Source organism: Eubalaena glacialis, chromosome 2, assembly GCF_028564815.1.
Source record: "Eubalaena glacialis isolate mEubGla1 chromosome 2, mEubGla1.1.hap2.+ XY, whole genome shotgun sequence".
NCBI classification, from domain to species: Eukaryota; Metazoa; Chordata; class Mammalia; order Artiodactyla; family Balaenidae; genus Eubalaena; species Eubalaena glacialis.
Window position 1 is genome coordinate 106,750,237 of NC_083717.1, and position 21,938 is coordinate 106,772,174.

The window sequence follows — 21,938 nt, forward strand, 5'->3', positions numbered from 1 at the left end:
TGCCAAGATCTGAGCACCATTCTTTTTTTTTTTTTTTAATTTATTTATTTATTTTTAATTTTTTTAATTTTTTTTTTTTTTTTGGCTGTGTTGGGTCTTCGTTTCTGTGCGAGGGCTTTCTCTAGTTGTGGCGAGCGGGGGCCACTCTTCATCGCGGTGCGCAGGCCTCTCACTGTCGCGGCCTCTCTTGTTGCAGAGCACAGGCTCCAGACGCGCAGTCTCAGTAGCTGTGGCTCACGGGCCCAGTTGCTTTGCGGCATGTAGGATCTTCCCAGACCAGGGCTTGAACCTGTATCCCCTGCATTGGCAGGCAGATTCTCAACCACTGCGCCACCAGGGAAGCCCCTGAGCACCATTCTTGAGGAATATTCTTGAGGAATACACAAACCACTAAGTTACAGTCACAGTCTCATCTCTTGATGTTTCCTTGTAGGTCTTTGGATCAACAGAGCAGTTCCAGGTTAAAACTGATGAATCCTAACTCACATTTCTGTATTTCTTTAGACTCTCTCTTCCAGGTGTGTTTTTTCTCCCTTTACCTCGGTGAATTGCCTTAAGCCATGGGTCCCTCCCTAAAGCTTTTTCTCACTATTGCTTGCTATGGTCAATTAAGGTAGGGGGTCCCCTCAGGCTGTCCCTGCAGTTCTAAAACCTGCATCCGATCATATGCTGTCTTTCTCTAGTTTCTTGGATCTTTCTAAGTTCTTCTAAATGGGGAATTATAAGGAAATGCAAGGAGAACTATTTACCAAAGGTTAAATTTTAAAAATAGCCATAACATAAAATGGAGAGTGATGGGTAAACATTGAGAGAATCCAGTGGAATCCAAAAGGTGGTAATCCTGTTATAAGAGATTACAGGAGTTCATGATATTTTTTTCTTTATTTTCAGTATTTGATGATGAGGGGGACAATTTTAGAACAATTATAAAATCAATTTCCTAAAAGAAAAATGTTATGTATCAATTAGCCAAATAATTCTTCAAATAATCAATTTGCCCCAAACTGAGAGACAGCTTCTTTGGGACCTTTCATCAGCACAGCCTGGGGTGAGACCAGCCCTCTGCCTGGGAGAATGGCGGAGTATTGTGGGTTCCACCCTCCTTCCCTCTGGCCAGGCCATGGTAGGTGGTGGTTGGCTCAGCTGCCACATCCCCCAGTGTTTAGAAGAGCAAGACACAGGCTCTATTGTTGGCCATGGTGAGCAGGAGGGAAAGACCACTGTTCAGGGTCTGACCCTGCCATTTCCCCTCTACTCCTCCACTCTCATCCCACCCCAAAATCCCTCCTCCTTCCCCCCAATACATACAGTTTCAGAAAAACACCAACTGACACCAAGGAAAATGGATTTTAGCAAATTGATTTTCCAACATACTAGTCAGCTTTCTCTTCTTTATTTACCCCTCATCCATGCCTTGAGTAACAACTATTCAGGGCATTACCTACCAGACCTGCTATGGTGTGTGATACAAATATAAAATGCATATGCTTGTATATAATGGCTTCCAGTATATATTTTCTAGAAACTGCTTTTTGTTTCAGCAATATAGCATGGTTCTTCTTCCATGTCACTATATAAGATCTAATTCTTTATTACTGAAATTGAGACTTTTTAATTTGCATTGCACAGTTATATTTAATAAGCTTAATTAAGCTGCAATATTTTTCCTCTTTGATCAATCCCTTCTTCTGAAATGGGGGACTAAGCCATGCTCCAAAGGGGCATTACATTGAATCGTTCTTATGTGCAGCTCAGAAATTTAAACAAAGAATACTGTGAAAACTTATGTCAAAACAAAAATTAAACAAAAATCTGCACATGCCATTTATAGCAGCTTTATCCATAATTGACAAAATTTGGAACAAACCAAGATGTACTTCAGTAGGTGAATGGATAAATAGACTGTGGTACATCCAGCTAAAAAATGAGTTATAAAGTCATGAAAAGACATGGAGCAACTTTAAATGCATATAACTACGTGAAAGAAGTCAATATGAGGGACTTCCCTGGTGGTGCAGTGGTTAGGAATCCACCTGCCAATACAGGGGACACGGGTTTGAGCCCTGGTCTGGGAAGATCCCACATACCGTGGAGCAACTAAGCCCATGTGCCACAACTACCGAAGCCCGCGTGCCTAGAGCCCGTGCTCCGCGAGAGAAGCCATCACAATGAAAAGCCCACGCACCTCAATGAAGAGTAGCCCCCCCTTGCCACAACTAGAGAATGCCTGCGCACAGCAACGAAGACCCAATGCAGCCAATAAATAAATAAATAAATAAATTTTTTAAAAATAAAATTTTTAAAAAATTAAAAAAGTCAGTATGAAAAAGCTACATACTGTATGATTCTGGGTAAGGAAAACTATGGAGACAGTAAAAAGATCAGTGATTGCCAGGGGTGGGAGAAATTAATAGGCCGAGCACATAGGAATTTTAGGGCAGTATAATGATGGATACGTGTCATTATACATAGTATATACCTACAGAACAAAACACCAAGAGCAACCTTAAATTATGGACCTTGTTGATTATGATGTGTCAGTGTAGGTTCATCAGTTGTAACACATGTACCACTCTGGTGGGGGAATGTTGATAATGGGGGAGGCTATGCATGTGTGGGAGCAGGGGGTATATGGGAAATACCTGCACCTTCCCCTCAATTCTGCTGTGAACCTAAAACTGCTCTAAAAACATAAGGTCTTAATTAAAAGAAAAAAAACCAGTAATAATAATACTGATATCTGGGCTCCATACTTACAGACTGTGATTTAGGTGGTTTGGATTGGTGCCTGGAAAGCTGGGTTTTTTTTTTTCATAGACTTTATTTTTTAGAGCTGGTATTGTTTATTAAGTTCCACAGGTGATTCTAATGTGCATCGAGGGTGGAGAGTTACCAGTCTAAATAAGGCACCCCTCAATCTGCTCAGCTGAGTTCCTACGAGTCTTCACCCAGGTACCCTTGCTCCACTGGTTGGAATTATCCACACCTGTCACACCTCTATATGTCTTATAATTTTACCTCCTTACCTCAGGCCCCGTTTACCATTTGGAAGAACCACTACCCAGTAAGTCTCAGCACAAGCAAATGCCTTCCTTAACACTTACCTAAAGTTTTTGTTTTTGCATATTGGAAGTTAGTTAGTTAGTTAGGCAGAAATATAGATAAATATTGGAGAAAAGGGAACACAGTTGGTGCACAGTTGGTGGGAATGTAAATTGCTACAGCCACTATGGCAAACAGTATGGAAGCTCCTTAAGAAATAAAAACAGAGCTACCGTACAATCTACCTAAGGATTTTTGTTCCCTGAACACATTTTCCTATCACCTAGTTCTTTGGGCACAACTATGCTATACTCTTTATCAGGATATATTTTACTTGTTCAAGTGCATGTACTACCCCTCCACTAAGGCAATCTGAGAGCAGTGTTGTGTCTTATTCATCTCGTCAGTACCTGGCACTAACTCACTCAAATTCATGCTCAAATTTTTTTAAATGCACAAAGCTGGTCATCAAGTATGCCAGTATGCCTTGAAATTTTTTAATCTAGTATTTTTCATTTAGGTATATTGCTTGCTAAAATAGGAAATCCTCCAGATACTTTTGCTCCCTCTTAAAGTCCGCACAGTCCTCATTTCTTAGCCCAGGGAACAGAATTCTGGTTAAAAGACAGAAGCCAGGTCTTCCAGCAGATAGCTGTGTCACCCTAAGTCTTTTAACTTCTTGGGGATGCTGTTCCTCATTTGGAAAATGCAGATCGCTGATGCCCCTTCCACTGTGAGCCAAACCCTATACATCAGTTCCCACTCTCCTCCAAGTGATACTGGAAGATCATTTCCCTGTTTGAACAAAGGGGTTAGAAGAGGAGTGATATATAAGTACTAAACACATCAAGTTTTACCAGCATTTTAATTAGTGAAACAAAATAAAATAAAAACAGGCACAACCATGTCTCATACTAACAGATGTCAAGAAGTAAATATGATTTCATATGACAAAATGTCATCCGCTATAACAAATTTCCAATAATTCTGACAATTATCTTTCCAAAAATTTTCCAAAATTCTAAGAAACATTACAAATTGGAGGTTTACTCTAAATATGCATAGTTATCTTGCTACCTAGTTTTGTGTGCAAAAGACAATAAAGACTTTAAATTTGACCAAGATGTTGATGCTGAACATGAGAGTTCTTTCCTCCCCACCTCTAAGCTGCCAGCGCCCCAACTACAGCTACCTGCCAAGACAGGTCAAACGTGGAGACGTAATGCACAAAGAAAAATTATAAAGAAGATGATATTTGTGGTAACATCAATATAACTTCTGATTTATGTCCATAAAGCATAAAAGCATATCAGTATTAAAAAGCAAGAAAACAGAATTTGGAATTAGTCCGATCCAAATGAGACATCTTCAAACCTGAAAAAAAGAAAAAAACGGTTATTAGCAAATACATTTATTTTATTTGGATTACAGATAGCACTACCAAACGTTACCTAACCTATGCTATATAAATCACTGTTGGTAAAAGTAATAGCTGCAGTGCTCGCTTCGGCAGCACATATACTAAAATTGGAACGATACAGAGAAGATTAGCATGGCCCCTGCGCAAGGATGACACGCAAATTCGTGAAGCGTTCCATATTTTTGAATGGACTTGAGGATATGGGGAGGGGGAGGGGTGAGATGTGACAGGGTGAGAGAGTGTCATGGACATATATACACTACCAAATGTAAAATAGATAACTAGTGGGAAGCAGCCGCATAGCACAGGGAGATCAGCTCGGTGCTTTGTGACCACCTAGAGGGGTGGGATAGGGAGGGTGGGAGGGAGGGAGATGCAAGAGGGAAGAGATATGGCAACGTATGTATATGTGTAACTGATTCACTTTGTTGTAAAGCAGAAGCTAGCACACCATTGTAAAGCAATTATACTTCAATAAAGATGTTTAAAAAAAAAAAAAAAAAAAAAAAAGTAATAGCTGCAGACAATTTTCCAGACTCATTAAAAGAGGATATCCTACTAGTTTATCCCATTGGTTCTCCCACAGTCTTAGAGGAAAGAATGCTGGTATTACAGTTCAGATCCTGGCTCTACCATTTAGTAACTGTGTGACTCTGGGCAGGTCACCCAAACTCTCTCATGCTCTCGAAAATTACCTTCCCTGTCCTACAATGTAACAGGAAATTTGAATAGGTTTTCAGTGCCAAGATACCCTGTGGAGTAAAATTTCCCAGAAAAGCCGGATAATCTGCCTTTGGCCTCCAACTGAAGATGCAGAGAAGTCCAGTTGCTCCCTGTTTCATGCTGCTACAGATACTTGCAAGATACGTCTGTTATGAAGTGAGAGAGTGGCATTGACATATATACACTACCAAATGTAAAATAGATAGCTAGTGGGAAGCAGCCGCATAGCACAGGGAGATCAGCTCTGTGCTTTGTGTCCACCTAGAGGGGTGGGATAAGGGAGGGTGGGAGGGAGATGCAAGAGGGAAGGGATATGGGGATATATGTATACGTATAGCTGATTCACTTTGTTATACAGCAGAAACTAACACAGCATTGTAAAGCAATTATACTGCAATAAAGATGTTAAAAAAAAAAAAAGATACGTCTGTTATAGCAGCTTTACATTAGGTTACAACAATCTGTTTCCATTTCTTTCCTCCATTGGACTGGGAGCTTCTAGAGGCAACCACAGTACCCACACACTTAGGAATGGTGTGTCTGCAGAACCATGTCACTCTTCCTTTCTGGCTAAATAACAAAGCAACTACCATGCAAAGGAAGGGACGGTTCACTTTTGAAGGCCCAGAGATGCCCAAGGCAGAAATGGCAGAAGAAAGAGCAAACCGTTGCAGGTGCTGTGGGTAACCGCTGCCTCTGTCCTGTCACAGCACACCTGCAGCTCTTCTGTCCTCCCTTTAGAGGGTCAGTGATGCTGGCAGAGCCCCACCCAGGGCCACATGCCTTCCTCATGCCACCCCACAGGAGAAGGGAATGTGACCCCATGGGGTTCTTCTCTGCCTGCTAAATTGCTACCCTGATTAATGTCCTCCAGACAGTGAGGGTTATCATATTAGAGCTGTCTATAACAGTCCCGGGATAGTGACATTAAAAAAAGATTTTCTGGGGCTTCCCTGGTGGCGCAGTGGTTAAGAATCCGCCTGCCAATGCAGGGGACACGGGTTCAAGCTCTGGTCCAGGAAGATCCCACATGCCGCGCAGCAACTAAACCCATGCACCACAGCTATTGAGCCTGCGCTCTAGAGCCCGCGAGCCACAACTACTGAGCCCACATGCCACAACTACTGAAGCCCGCGCGCCTAGGCCCGTGCTCCGCAACAAGAGAAGCCACCACAGTAAGAAGCCAGCCCACTACAACGAAGAGTAGCCCCTGCTCGCCGCAACTAGACAAAGCCCGCGTGCAGCAACAAACACCCAACACAGCCAAAAATAAATAAATAAATTTATAAAAGAAAGATTTTCTTAAGATTAGAAACCCACCTCCATGATGCTGGTTAGTGGTCTCGATCTATGGAAAAGAAAATGGAGAAAGAAAAAGAGAAACAGTTAAGTTTCACTTTTGAAATACTATGTACTAACAAACGTCTAAAACTGTTATAAATAAAGCTGGCAGAAGAGCCCACTGTCCCTCACCGTGAGTGCCTTGTTAAGAAAAACCCAGGAGGTGCCCACCTTGCCTACTAGCCTTAGATCCCAAGCCAGCCAGAGAACTGCAGGAGTCTAGGATTGGAGGGCACGACCACAGCAGGGCTTACAGACAAGGCCGGTGCCTTCCTGAGACTCTCCTTGGTCCTGAGTATCCCTGAGGCTGTCAGGAAGGCCCAAGGGAGCCAGTAGGGAAGAACCATTGGCAGTGCCTGTGCACTTGTGGAAGCGCTGCTACTGCCCCCTGCTCTCACTACACGGAAACCACTGTCTCAGTGACCACGCTGTGCAGAGATCTCTCAGAAGGTGCCACTAATCAGAGCTTTAATAACATTCCCTGATAATCCCAGTATGCAGATGTTTTTATATCAAAGCAGCTTTATGCTGTGGCTATGTTCAGATACAACTGTCAGCAGCTAAGGAAGGAAACTTACCCCACTTAACTGTCTTGGGCTCGCTGAGAGTAACGTGTTTCACGCGGCAGCTATACTGATCCACTGCGTTGGGAGTGAACTCGGTGTGGACCAGAAGGTAGAAAGACCAGTCCTTGCTGAAAGACAGGTCTGACTGCTCCACTTCCATCTTCTCCCCATTCTTCAGCAAATCAATCTCAATCTGGGGTGGATGGAACCCAGACACATAGCAGTTCAGGTAATTTGGTTTTCCATTCTCTGCGGGGTGTCGTGAGTAAACCTGAACCTTCGGAGGACCTGAGGAGCAGCAGGGAAAGACAGATGAAATTGCAGAGTATTTCACTTGGGGCTACCTTGGTCTAAAGCTAGATCAGGCCCCAAGTGTTTATATTTGATCCTCCATTTCTCCCAATTCCATTTCCCCTCATGCCAAATGAGCTTCCATTTTTCCAAAAGGCAACCTCCATTTTCTGGGATAAACCATGACTTAGTATCTTTCCCACATAATTCCCCTACACATGCCTTCAGGGCTTTTTCTAGCAGATTTCTCTTAACATCTTCTGTCAGTGGAGATTGTGCTGTATCTTTAATAATCTCTCTGTGGAGAATCTCAAGAACTTTTCACGGCTCCTCAGCACCCACAGAATTCCTTATCATTCAAGAGTCTACATGATTTGGCCCTAATCTACTTATCAAGCTTCGTTTCTCACTTCACACTCCCTTCAGATTAGCCACATCAAAAATTCCCGTTATCGTATGCTGTTTCAACCCAGTCAATTTTTTTCCCCTATGTTTACTCCTTTTTTTTTTTTTGCCTCCTGCCTAGATCCAGACCGATCAGACTTCTCAATATGTGCCTAGTACAGTGCCTGGCACACAGCAATTGCTCTGTAAGTGGCAGGTGTAGTTATTTTACCTCCTTGCTCAGATTCCTAACAGAGTCAACCGAAAGTATATTTCTACAAAACACAACCTCTTCATCATGTCCAGAGTTTATATGACAAATCTCTATCTGAATCTGTATCTGATTTCATGAGCTAGAAAACAAAGAAACAAAAACAAACACCTACAGGAGCTGGCAAATACCTTAAATGAAGTAGTTGGGCTGGGTAAGAACAACAGGGAAGGGTGAGGACTATGGCAAATGGGAGAGAACATACTCTCCATTAGGACCAGGTGGAGTAATGCATGTGACAGTGGAATTTGTATTTTTAATTAGCATGCTCAAGTGATTGCCATAATCTGCCAGGTTGGGAATATTGCATAATGCTACAGAACAGTGGCTTCCAAAATGGGATGCATGTCTAGACCCTTCATGGGGATGTGTAAAGAAAATATTATAAACTCTATTTCTATATTTTTCTTCCAAAGTGAAGTGTTAACTGCTACTGAATATACAGACTGATATAAATATATATATATAACCACTTAAATACAAATACACTCAGGGTACATGATTATAAAGGTCAGCTCATCCTCCATGTCCAGTGGTAGAGAGAAGGTGGAGTACCAGGCCACTCTGAACAGATGTATCTGTCTAGAAATGTCCCATCATCAAAGAAAAGGCCCCTAGGCCCACCAAGAGCTAGACTGTAAATACCATGAAGCCCCGATATTTTTTCATAGTTCAAAGTGAAGATAATTCAGAAACCTCTTTGCATTTGAGCTTCTAATAATTAGAGCATAGTAGGTGCTACAGTAGTGAGAGCACAGGTTCATCCCACCTGGAATTCTCTCTCTGAGGGAGCTAGGCAGTTTGTGGGTTTTTTTTTTTTTTTGGAAGAATATCACAATAGTGGCTTCTAAGAGGAGAAGGTGTATCAGACAGGCCTGGGTTTGAATCTGCCCTCAACCACTTACTGGCTCAGGGTTTTGGGGAGAGTTATTTGAGTTTCTGTAGTTTAATCGAAAAATTATCCACACCCAGAGTGAAATAAAACCCACACAGGGGAAAGAGCAGAAAATAGATCCCCCAGAGGGAATCACAATTACATGTTTCTTGTATACGTTCCGCAAATGGCCTTGTATATCTTCCAGGCATGTACTACTTAGGAAATTTTCAAATTCAGATAGTTTTTAATGTCGGCTTGCTATTTTTCTAAAGCTATATGCCACCACAAATATCAATAATAGTGATAATACAGACATTATGCTTCTTTTGTAAATAAATTTTAAACTAACTTCCTTTTTCTCATGAACAACAACAAACAAACACACACACAAAAAAAACCCCGCTTCACAGAGCCTTTTGTGAGAGAGAAAAATCTGAGGGTCCGGTATATTGCAGGGTATTTAGAAGGTACTCAGTATCCATGGTGTCGCTGACAGACAGCTTGGGTAAGCATGTTGATTACTCTTATCCCTAGTTTTACAACCTTTCTGAATGATAAACCTTCACTTACTCAAAACTGAAAGTAGAGACTCAGCTCATCTTGGAAAGAACCAGGCAAGGAGCCAAAGGAGGGGCCCTCTGTGAAGAAAGGCAACAGGGGCCCATGTCCGCCCAGCTTCCTCCCCAGAATCTCACCCCAGAAGGTTGTGAAAAACGCATGGATTACAGGCAAAGGGCTCACGACCCGCCAAATGCTCTGGTCAGGCTCTACTGTCTGCCATTAATCCCCTGCGTGATTAAGTTACTAAAGCTCTTCGAGCCTCTCTTTCCTCATCCGTGACAAGCTGATGATAAAGGCATCCTGTTTACATCGCAGGCGCATTTCACAATTAAATGGCAGCACATAGCGTAGGTCAGTGAGCCGCCAACGGGTAGCTCTATGATTATTACTAAGAGTGACAGGTAGCGGGAACAAGAGAATGAACGACGTGAACCGGTATGTAAACACCTCAGGACATTCCACAAAAGTCGCGTGCAACTTCCTCGCCGTGGTTTGGTCGTCGCGTATTTGGGGAAAGTGCGGAGCGTCAGCTGAACCTGGCGGGCGCCTGGAGGAAGCTCGAGGCCCTCGGGCTCCCAGCGGACTGATAACACCCTGGCGGCGACTCCCCCAAAGCCCACGCGTGGTCTCCACCCACTCGCAGCCCCCAACCCAGCCCTTTGGGACCCGCCAGCCCGCCCTCCGCTCCCGCTGCGCGGGGGGAGCCAAAGGCCCCGCGAACCAGCGGAAGAGAACCCCTCCCCCACCTCGGTCGCTCTGTCCCGACCCACCCGGTGCGGGCGTGCCAGAGGTCCCCCTCCCCCACCCCGGAGAAGCCGGCGTCCTGGGCTTGCAACCCCTCCCCACTCCCCACCCCCCCACCGCCTCCACAGCCCGAGAGGAAGCCGCGTGCTACTCCACCGAGCCGGGAAGGAAAACTTGGGAGCGCGACCGAGGGGTACGAAGTTAGTGCCCAGTGGCTGCGAGCGGAACAGGACGGGCTGGTGGAAGAGGGAAAGGGAGGAGGGGACACTCACGCTGGACGGCGTCCAGGCCAGACAGCGAGAGCAGCCCGAGCAGGACCAAGGTCACGACAGGAGCCATCGCTACAGGAGCAGGCCGGGTAGCGAAGTGAGGGCCCGGTCCCGCGCCCGCACTTATAGTGCACGCCCAGGCCGCCAATCAGAACCCTGCCCGCCGGGACGTCACCGGTCTCCTAGCGAGCGAGGCCCGGGCAGGTTAGAAAGAGGGACTTGCCGGTTTTCAGTTTCATTTTCTGATAAGTCGCGTGATGCTTAGGAAGGCAGGGTTGAACCGGGTGGATTCGCTGTCTGTACATCGGCGCCCTCTTATCAGGGGTGCGCGCCCAAGCTTGGGGCGCGGGCCGCCCACCCGAGAACTTCAGTCTGGAGGAAGCTTCGCTTTTCGCAACAGCACCAGAAACGCTAAGGCACTTGCTCCCCAAGCATGCCCCAGCGAGTTAGGAGCCTAGAACCTGGTTTTCGATCGGGAAAACTGAAGCCCAGAAAAATTAATAAGCGTAAGGACAGAGATTGAATGGTACTGGGCAGAATCAGAACTTGGGTTCACAATTACAGCCCGGAAATACGCTGTAGGGCTCCTGGATTCTTTGGGCAAGAAAAGTCGTCCAGAAACCTCGAGGCCTCATGAGGACAGCTCAGAGAACCGTGCAGAGTGAAGGAGGACCTTCTTTCTCCTGAGTCCCTTCAGGGAAAACCCTGTGCGGAGAAAGTGTGGCCTGTATCTTGCCGCTGTAGTTTAGGTAATTTTCTTTGTTTTGTTGATTTGTGGGGAAATGACCCCTGATAGTAAAAGGTAAAAGCAGTAAGTGCTTAGAGCGTTAGACTTTACCGACCCCTTGAGGAACATCATTCCCTGCGAATTACCACACTAGAATGGTGCTTGGCATGGAGTAAATACTTGGTAAACTGACTGAATGAGTGAATGGATGGATGGATGGATGAACCTACGAATGAAGGAACGAACGAACATGCGAGGGAATACGTGAGTAAACATTAGGATGTAGGAATTACCCCGTTACATTTTTATGGATAGGAAAACGTAGGTTTCAGACGGGCCTGATTCATTTGTCATTCGTGCTTCAGACACTGGGAAGATAGAGGACTGGACAATTTTAGTGAGAATTTGGGTTGCATCTGCTGTGGGCCCAGCCAAAGAAGTTAGGCCTACTGACTCTAAGACCGTGTCAGTGTTAGACTCCTTAAGGAAACCTCCACTCCAGAGATACCATAAAAAGATGCTGACATCACCTGGTGGCTGAGTCCAGGGATCTTTTCTGAGTGGAACACTCAGAAGAGGAAGTGAACCATGGGGGCGGGGAGGGGCAGAGATCTTGGAAATCACCCTAGTTTGCACTTGAAGGGAGTTGGGTGGTGCTTCCCCAAAGAGCACAACAAATGTCATCTGGATTTCTTTTACATGTTTTTAGACGTTTCAGCTGTCCCTACTGTGGTGGTTGTGTCTAAACTAGAAAAAGTAGGATACTCTCCGCAGACCTAATGAAAGGAGATAATGCACAGAGAGAGCCCCAGGGAGCACAGAGGGAGCGTTCAGTAATGATTAAGAAGTGTACTATGATTATTGATGCTAGTTACCTATTTTTTCTACCAGCTCTCTATAACGCTCTCGAAATGAAAGAATAATTGTTAGGCATAAAGTGATGAGTAAAGACACTCCTGCCCCTCCCTTTTGTTTGTTTGTTTGTTTGTTGTTAACTCATTTAAGGGTCTAAACGCCTGGAATGTCAGTGTTGAATTGTTTTCTAGTGCCTTGGGAGTATAGGAAGAGACAGGGCTAGTGGTCACCTCTATATTCCTTGTTTACCACATCACAGACAAATACTGGAGTACTTAAAATTCTTAAAAGATAGAATCTGATCTATTCACTTGGAAAACCAGTTTTAAAAACACTTTTTAAAAAAAACAGTGAAGACAGAGAAAATTATATTTTTTCAGTTTTTTGTTTTTTAAAAAGGAGACCACTGTTTGCCTAGGAGGGCAGACTTCTGGAAATGTACAAACATGGCCTTTTAACAGTGTTATCTTCCATTAGTGGGATGAATGACGGAATTTTTTTTTTTTTGGCCTAATGACTTTTCTAAAAAAATTTTTTACAATAAATGTTATTCATAATAGTAAATATTTTCTGAATGTGGAAGAACTGAGACTTCATACACTCTTGTTGGGAATGGAAAATGGTACAACTACTTTGGAAAACAGTGTCACAGTTTTTAAAAAAGTTAAACATATGCTGGCCATATGACCCAACCACTCCACTCTAGGTATTTACCCAAGAGAAAATGAAAGTGTATTTTCATGATGAGGACTTGTACAAAACTGTTCAAAGCAGCTTTATTGGTAACAGCCAGAAATTGGAAACAATCCAAACTTCCATCAACAGGCATACAATAGAATACTATCAGCAATAAACAAGGCATGAACTATTGGTACACAGATTAATGGATGAAATAATGAGGCTGAAGGAAAAAAGCAAGACAAAAAAAGAGTATGTGCTGTATGATTCTTTTTATTTAAAGCTCTAGAAAAAGCAGAGTAATCTATGTAACAGAAGCAGATGGTTGGTTTCCAGAGGGTGGAGGGAGCATCAGGAGGCTAAGGACACTTGATCCATTATCTTGAGTATGATGATGGTTTCTCAAGTGTATACATGTAGTAGAACTTATTAAAGTGTATATTTTAAGTGTAATTTATCATACGTCAATTATACCTCAGTAAAGCTCCTTTTAAAAAGAAATAACGTAATAAGACTCCGCGCTTCCAGTGCAGTGGGCATGGGTTCAATCCCTGGGCAGGGAAGTTCTACATGCCGTGTGGTGCAGCCAAAAACAAAAAAAACCCAAAAAAACCTAAAAGCACAGGTACCTGTGTATTTGTTAGGCCAAGGAAGAATGAAGTCCTTGAACAGAAAGAAAAAGAAGGATATTGAAGTGGGGAGAAAATAGGAATAGGTTAAAGCTCAAATGAGTTGGGTTGCACCTCAGTGGATCTCAGTCAGCACTTTTCTGAGGTGAACTCATCAAACAGCCAGAAAATCCAGGCCCCCTGGAAGGAGAGGAATAAGCACATGTAGGACATTTGTGCCTGGGCTCTTTCAAATGTTATGTCACTAATCAAAGTGTGGTACATGCATCACAACATCAGCAACACCTAGGAGCTCTTAGAAATGGAGACACTCGGGCCCATCCTAGACCTACTAAATCAGAGCCTGCATTTTAACAACACCCCAGGTGATTCATATACACATTAAAGTTTGTGAAGCTGCTGACCCAAACTACACAACAATCCAGAAGGTAGGTCTTACTTTCTTCTACAGATAAAGAGACAGTTTCAGAGAATTAAGGTGCTTGTCCACGTTAGCTCTGAGCTATGATTCCAATGCTGGTCCATGTGATTCGAAAGGCCTCATAATGTCCACTTGACAACCACTTCTGAGAAGGGGTTCACGGGAAACGGTTCATTGGGTGGCTTGGATGAGGGCAAGGATTAAAAGCATATGAGAAGGTGCAGAGAAGCAGGAACAAGTAAGACAGTGTATGGTAGTTTTTATTTAACTCACAGTTGTTTTTGTCTGCCCACAAAAATAATATATGCATATGATAGAAAACTGGAACAATCAAAAACTTATAGGGAATTCCCTGATGGTCCAGTGGTTAGAACTCTGAGCTTCCACTACAGGGGCCCCGGGGTTTGATCCCTGGTTGGGGAACTAAGCTCCCACAAGCTGTGCAGTGTGACCAAAATAAATAAATAAAATTTTTAAAAGATTAAAAATAAGAAAAACTATACAGAGGAAAATTAAAACCACAGTGACCCTCCAACCCAGAGAGAACTATCGTTAAATGGTTTAATTTAATGAGTCTGAAGGTGGTTGCCTGCTCAGAAGTCCATCCTGAAAGCATGTCTCTATGTGTATAACTGAGTCACTTTGCTGTGCAGCAGAGATTGGCACAGTGTTGTAAATCAGCTATACTTCAATTAGAAAAATAGAATTAACAAAAAAGTCAATCCTGGTTAGATCTGTTTTGGGGCTGGCAATCCTCAGTCTTCTATGTTAAATTCCATTGAATACAGCCAATGTCAGCTGAATGCAGGCTTTGTGGCATATGCAAATACTGTAAGGATAAATCAGGATGCCAGACCGCCAACCAGGAGAATCCAATCTAGAGTTCAAATCAGCCCAATAATTAATTTATTAGCAGCCACCTAAGTTGTTCATGCCGACTGAATTCTCAGATTTGTGCTGTTACATAACAGGCAACGGACCCAAAGGAAATGGGACACAGGGGAGCTGTTTTGTTTCCTGATAGTTACGAAGTCAGATGCCATACAAAGGAGGGGAAAAACCTCACAAGATCCCGGGAACGCAAGTACTATTCTCACTAATTGAGGGAGAGTATGTGGGAAGCCTAAAGTTGAGACAGGTGAAGTATCTCGTTGGTGAGGAATCTCTGCCTCACAGGCTTGTGTGTAACCACCACGCTCTTCCAATTGCCAGGGTGATTTTATTGGGAAAACCACACAGACTTGGTATAAAATAAATCAAGCAGTACAGAACTATAAACAGTAGTACCCACAGTGTTTCAAGCACTTTTTATTTTTAATTACAATTCTGATACATGAATGTATGTCTGTTGCAAAAATACAGTCAGAGGTCTGCTGAGTGAAAGTGAAAGTTGCCCTCCTGTGTCTCTTCCCATCTCACTGTCCTCTCCTCAGGAAACATTGTTAAGCTTTGGTGCCTATCCCTTCATGGATATATATTGTATATAGTTTGGAAGGTGAGGAATTTTAAAATTATAACTACAGAGACTGCTATTATTATGTGTTAAGAACTCAGTGCCCACTAAAAGCATAAAGGGAGTTAGAGGTAGCACCAGTCCTCAGCTTGGATGAAGAGAGGGTTAGGGAAATGCTGAAGCCAAGACCCCCTGACACTGTGGGGACAACAGGACAATCCCAGGAGCCAAGGATTGGGCGCCGTCCCTGGGGAATGCTACGCCCAGTGACTAAGTTACTGGCACAGCCTCCTTTCATGGGTGTTTTCCTCTCATAGGTCCTTGGGTCTGCATCTCAGAACCTACTTAAAACTGCAGAATTCCTGCTTGGACTTTCTATCCTGCCTTGGATTCTATTCAGCACTATTAAAAATGAAGACTCTCCTTCAAATGCCCTTTTTCCCTTTTGGCAAATTCCTGTAAGCCTCACCTTCTCACTTTCCACATTGCTTGGCTGACGCTTGCCTCTGGCCAATTACAGTGTGTGGTCCTTTCTGGCTGTCCCCTGCTATGTTGAACCTGCATCAGATCCTTTCCTCTCTACTCTCTGGTGTCTTGGACCTTTCTAAACTCTTCTCCTAAAAGAGGACTGTGAAGAAACCAGTGCCTTGAGGGTTGAGTGGGTGAGGTGGGCTCCACCATCTCCCCAAAGAAGCCAGGCTATGAACGGTGGGGTGTGGCTCAGAGAGAATTCATTCAGCATTTACTGGGGGCAAGGGAGATTCCACAAAATTTGGATCATTGTAAAAATACTTACTGAACTTGCTTATTTCCATTTCATAATATATCATCGATACTATCCATGTCGTTAATGTACAGAGCTGCCTACTTATCATTAACAATATTATACTTTTCTCCTTACCATACCTTGTGGTAGGGAGACTAATAAAATCCCTGGGTGATTTTATTGGGAAAATCATACACACCTGGTATAAAATTAAAAAAAGATGTTCATAGCCTAATTCCTGGAACCTGTGAATATGTTACCTTACATGGCATAAAGGGCTTTGCAGGTGTGGTTAAGGTTAGGGACCTTGAGATGGGGAGATTATCAGAGATGATTGGGGTCAGCCCAGTGTAACCACATAGGACTTAACAGCAGAGAACTTTGGGACTTCCCTGGTGGTCCAGTGGTTAGGACTCCGAGCTTCCACTGCAGGGGGCACCAGTTTGATCCATGGTGGGGGAACTAGGATCCTGCATGCCTCGCTGAGTGGCAAAAAAAAACAAAAACGCAGAGAACTTTCCTGACTGTGGTCAGAGGGAGATGTGACTACGGAAGTATGATCAGAGAGGTGCAGCGTGCTGGTTTTGCAGATGAAGAAGGGACCATGAGTCAAGGAATGTAGGCAACTACTAGAAGGTGGGAAAGGTAAGGACATGGAATCTCCCATAGTCTGCAGAAAGGAAAGCAGCCCTGCCTTAATGTTAAGCCCAGGAGACTTGTGTTGGACCTCTGACTTACAGAACTGTAGGATGATAAAGTGTGTTGTTTTAAGCCATCAGGTTTGTGGTAATTTATAACAGCAGCATGAAAAAAAAGAAACAAACCCCATTCGTACTGCTCCAGAATCATACTGTTTTGGGCGTTGGTTGCCAGGAGCCTAGCTCAGTGTAAATATTTGCCTTTTCAATGTTGTCTTTACCTGTCGGTTAACCAGATCTGGCCACACAGCGCATTTTGGGTACTCTCGTGTGAGGGAGGGCTATCATCAGCTCAACAGCTGAGGGGGGAGGAGTTTTGTTGTAGCCTGGCTTGGTCAGGAGCCTTGGTCCTCCCCCTCCTACCCTGCCCCGACTGAGCTGGGTCATCCCCAGTGATGTGGGCCCAGCTGGCCCTGCCATTTCTGGACTATTTCTCCGACAGCACGTGCCCAGTGGGCCAAACCACTCCTGCTGTACCTGCCGTTGCCAGTGCTGAACAGGGAAGGAGAGTAAGAAGAGGAGCCCTCTAGTCCCCAGGACAAAGGTGCCCCAAAGCTTTGGCTTCTTTCTTCTTAGCCTGGCCCCAACCTATCCATCAGGCCTCAGTGTTCACAGCAATCATTCAGGTTCTACAAACCTTTACTATCACCTTGCTAGGTGCTGGGCACTGGGCTGGTCTGGGGAAAACTCTTTCCTCAAAGAATTCATGGACTCTGGTTTATATACCTTTAATAGATTATGATTCCAGGGAAGCAGCTTATTCCACATGGAGGGGTCAAAGAGCCTGTGATCGACTTTGGAGCCAAGAAAAATAACGTGGACTTAACCTTTAGACCATGATGCTGGTGCCAGTGGAGCTGGGGTTTTGTTTTTGTTTTTTCCTTGTGGTTTTCTTTTGAGCATTTTTTGTTTGATATTTTAAAAAACTTTTCCACTTAGCTTAATTTTTTTCCAATTATAAAATTCATATCCATTATGAAAAGTTCACATAATATAGGTAAGAATAAAGATAAAAATTTAAATCACCTGTTAACCCTCCATCCAAAAATATCCACTGCTAATGAATTGATGTTTGTTCCCAGACTTTGTCTATTCATATACAGATATAAGCATGGATATATACGTTTGGAAAGATGTAATCATTCTGCCCATATTCCTTTGCAACAGCTTTTTTATTTAATGTGTCATGAAAATATATCTCTTTCTATAATAAAAGATGTACATAGTTTTTTCATACTTTCATAGCATTTCATTATATGAATATTCCATATTTTTATCCAATCCTGTATTGGGGATGGTTCCAGTTTTTTTCTATTATAACTCATGCTGCACACTATGAAACTGCCCTTTGGACCATGAACTATTTAATGGTCATGGTAGTGGTGTCAGCCATTCAGGTTTTATGCTAATCCATCTATTTGAAAGTAAGCAGAAAAGTAGAACTTACTCCAATCTATTTAACATTTTATAAAGGGGGCTGAAATGCAATAAACTGTCACAGTAGAGATTATTAATAGTCTTATAACCATGACAAAAGAGCTCTAACTTGCATTTTTAGTGTAGAGAATTAGCTTCACTTTTAGTTTTATTCAGAAGTTCTGTAATGCCTGTGTGTTTCAGCTGAACACAGGATGTGGGCACAGAACCCAGAATCGCTGAGGGGCTAGATGAGGCGCAGATGGGTCTCAGGTTTTGCCACCAGCAGTCCCGAGGTGCTTGTTTTTTTAAATAAATTTATTTATTTATTTATTTATTTATTTATTTTTGGCTGTGTTGGGTCTTCGTTTCTGTGCGAGGGCTTTCTCTAGTTGCGGCGAGCGGGGGCCACGCTTCATCGCGGTGCACGGGCCTCTCACTATTGCGGCCTCTCTTGTTGCGGAGCACAGGCTCCAGACACGCAGGCTCAGTAATTGTGGCTCACGGGCCCAGTTGCTCTGTGGCATGTGGGATCTTCCCAGACTAGGGCTCGAACCCGTGTCCCCTGCATTGGCAGGCAGATTCTCAACCACTGTGCCACCAGGGAAGCCCAAGGTGCTTGTTTTTGTTGTTTCTTTTTCTTTTTACTCCTGAGCTTCTGAACCAGTTTTCCATTTACAGCAGCCAAGAAGATATGGGATTATCTGTGTAACTCATGCAGAAGTGTTTTTAACTTGAACATCTGGCTTCTACATTCTGAGTGTAGTACCCATGAGTGGGTAGCCAACTCAAGCTCACGGGACCCAGTGAAGGGCAAGCATCACCAGGTGGACCTTAGGGGTCCACAAGCACCCTGCCCTGAAGCACTGAGAACTTGGCTGCTCAGTAATCACCTCAAGATCCACCCAGGGATTTCCTATCCAATTTAATGGAGCAAAGCTTAAGGATTTAGAGACCATAACTTCACACAGTTCCTATTAAGGGTGTGGAAAACAGGGATCCTCTTTTTAAATATCTGCTCCCCAATAGTGATCCCAACAAACTGTACTCACAACCATGGATGGTTAAAAATGCACTTTAATTCTCTTGCCTTTTCAAGGGTTTTCTCATGAGTTTGTGTTCTGACATTTCTACCAGGATGCAGTGGTTGGGGATGCTGGCGCTTTAACAGGGAAGCAGGGGAGGGGCTGGGAATCTTTTTTTTTTTTTTTAAAAGAGGATGTATTTTGTTTTCTTGTTTGTTTAAATTTTATTTATTTCTTGGCTGCATTGGGTCTTGTTGCTGCGCGCGGGCTTTTGTCTAGCTGCAGCGTTGCAATGCGCAAGCTTCTTATAGCGGTGGCTTCTTTTGTTGCGGAGCACGGGCTCTAGGCAGGCGGGCTTCAGTATTGCGGTGCATGGGCTCAGTAGTTGTGGCTCGTGGGCTCTAGGGCACGTGGGCTTCAGTAGTTCTGGCGCACAGGCTTCGTTGCTCCACGGCATGTGGGATCTTCCTGGACCAGGGGTCGAACCTGTGGCCCCTGCGTTGGCAGGCAGATTCTTAACCACTGGGCCATCAGGGAAGCCCTGACTTGTATTTTCCTAATGACTAATGTGTTGAATATGTTTTCAAGTGCTTATTGGCCATTTATATATGACTTTGGAGAAATGTCTACTTAAATCCTTTGTTCACTTTGTAATTGAGTTATTTGTTTTTATTGTTGAGTTCTAAGAGTTCTTTATATATTCTAGACCTTTCTGAGGTATATGATTTGTAAATATTTTCTGCTCTTCTATGGGTTGTCTTTTCACCTTCTCGATGGTGTCCTATGAAACTCAAAAGTTTTTAAAAGTCAGTTTTTACCTTTTTCGGGTCACTTGTGCTTTTGGTGTCACGTCTAAGAAACCATTGCCTAATCTGAGATCATGAAGATTTTTTTACAAGAGTTTTATAGTTTTAGCTCTCACATTTAGGTCTTTGATGGATTTTGATTATTTTTTGTGTATGGTATGACTAACAGACCCAACGTCATTCTTTTGCATGTGGATATTCCATTTTTCCAGCACCATTTGTTGAAAAACTTACCTTTATATACTACAGAATATCGCTGTAGAACATTTGAGTAATAGAGGAAAAAAGGAAATTTGTCACTTATAAATCTATTACTCAAAGTGATCTTGTTTACTATTAGGATTATTTCCTTATAGTTGTTTTTTCTTAAATATTAATGTTAACAATCAGGTGTTATCTAGTTAATCTTATCAATTTTATAGGTAAGTACTGTTATTATTTCCATTTTACAGATGAGGGAACACAGAGAGATTAGGAATTCTAATTCAGATGTACTTGGGCAGTAAGTGGTAGTGCCAGGATTTGAACCCAGGCAGTGTGACTGCAGAGCCTCTGCACTTATACAATGTGCAGGCGTGTGTGAGTTAAATTATTATTTTGTGGTATTACAGCATTGTTCTAGCCTTAGTCTCCCCCTACATACAAATGAGTGAATATGTATGATTTAATTGATAACAACAATAACAAAACACATACTCTTGTTCCCACCATCCAGGCAAGAACTCAGGTATCTCCAATATCTTTAAATGTGTGCCCCTCCTGTTGAATGTGTGTGCCCATCCCCATTCTATTCCCTTACCTTGCCAGCCTCAGAGTTAACCACCATTCTGAAATTTTAACTACCTCAGAGTGAACTACCATTCTGAAATTTTCTACCATTCCCTGTTTTTCTTTATCTTACTCCATATAAATATATACCCAAATAATGCTATTTAGTTTTGGCTACTGTTGAGTTTTATATAAAATGGAATCACTGTATATATTTTGGGGGGACTTGCTGGGTTTTTCTTCACTCAACATTTATTGTGATTCATCCATGTTAATTTTTATAACAACAATTCATTCATTTTCACCCCTGCATAGCATTCCATTGTCTGAATATATCTTTATCCAACTTTAGATTGTTTCCATTGTTTGCTGTTAGAAACAGTGTTGCAGTAAACAGGTTTTTTTTTTAAATAGATCTTTATTGGAGTATAATTACTTCACAATACTGTGTCAGTTTCTGTTGTACAACAAAGCGAATCAGCCATATGCATACACATTTTATACATCTATTGCAGCCCGTGTGCAAGAGTTTCTCTATGTTGGTAGTAGAATTGCTGGGTCATAGGGCATGTGCATCTTTAATTTTACTACATAATACTCTAGTTTTTCAAAGTTGTTTTATCAGTTTATGCTCTCAACAGCAATGTAATAAGTTCTCATTGGGGTATGTCTTTGCCAACACTTAGCATATCCAGATTTTTAAAACTTTTGCCTATCTGATGGTATGATGGGTTTTAATTTGCATTAATGTTAAACACCATATATATATGGTGTGGAGTTTTTTGTAAAATGACTATTCAAGTCTTTTGCCGATTTTTCTCTTGGGGTGTTGCCTTTTTCTTAGTGGTTTGTAGTGTTTGATATATTCTAGATACCAATCTTTGTTATAGGTGTGGTGAATATATTCAGATCTGTGGCTTGACTTTTTACTTTTTTCGTGGGGTCTCTAATTTTAATGTAGTTCTAAATTTTAATGAGATTAATCAATCAGTCTTGCTATATGCATGTAATTTGTGACTTCTATGTTGAGGTCAGAAAAATGGTTTTATATTTTTTTCCTATGTTTAAAATTTTTGAATCTTGCATCTAAGTCCTTTTCCGATGGAACTTACATTTGTGCATAGTGTGAGGTAGGGACCTATTTTCCCCCCACATATTGATAACCATTTGTCTCAGCACCGTTTTGTTTTTTCAGAAGTCCTTCCTT

General features: G+C 42.7%; 1 protein-coding gene and 1 non-coding gene across 2 annotated transcripts; one reads left to right on the top strand and one right to left on the bottom strand.

Annotated features, from left to right (window-relative positions):
* Positions 1 to 3,888: 3,888 nt before the first annotated feature.
* On the bottom strand, positions 3,889 to 10,599 carry LOC133085250 (beta-2-microglobulin-like). Its single transcript, XM_061182199.1, has 4 exons — positions 10,493 to 10,599; positions 7,105 to 7,380; positions 6,506 to 6,533; positions 3,889 to 4,416 (listed from the first exon to the last, which is right to left on the bottom strand). Exons 1-3 carry the CDS (start codon positions 10,557 to 10,559, stop codon positions 6,520 to 6,522), a joined length of 357 nt encoding a protein of 118 aa, XP_061038182.1. The 5' UTR covers positions 10,560 to 10,599; the 3' UTR covers positions 3,889 to 4,416; positions 6,506 to 6,519.
* LOC133086299 (U6 spliceosomal RNA) lies at positions 4,540 to 4,646 on the top strand. The gene has a single exon (XR_009700058.1). It is a non-coding gene; the product is annotated as a U6 spliceosomal RNA (small nuclear RNA).
* Positions 10,600 to 21,938: the final 11,339 nt, after the last annotated feature.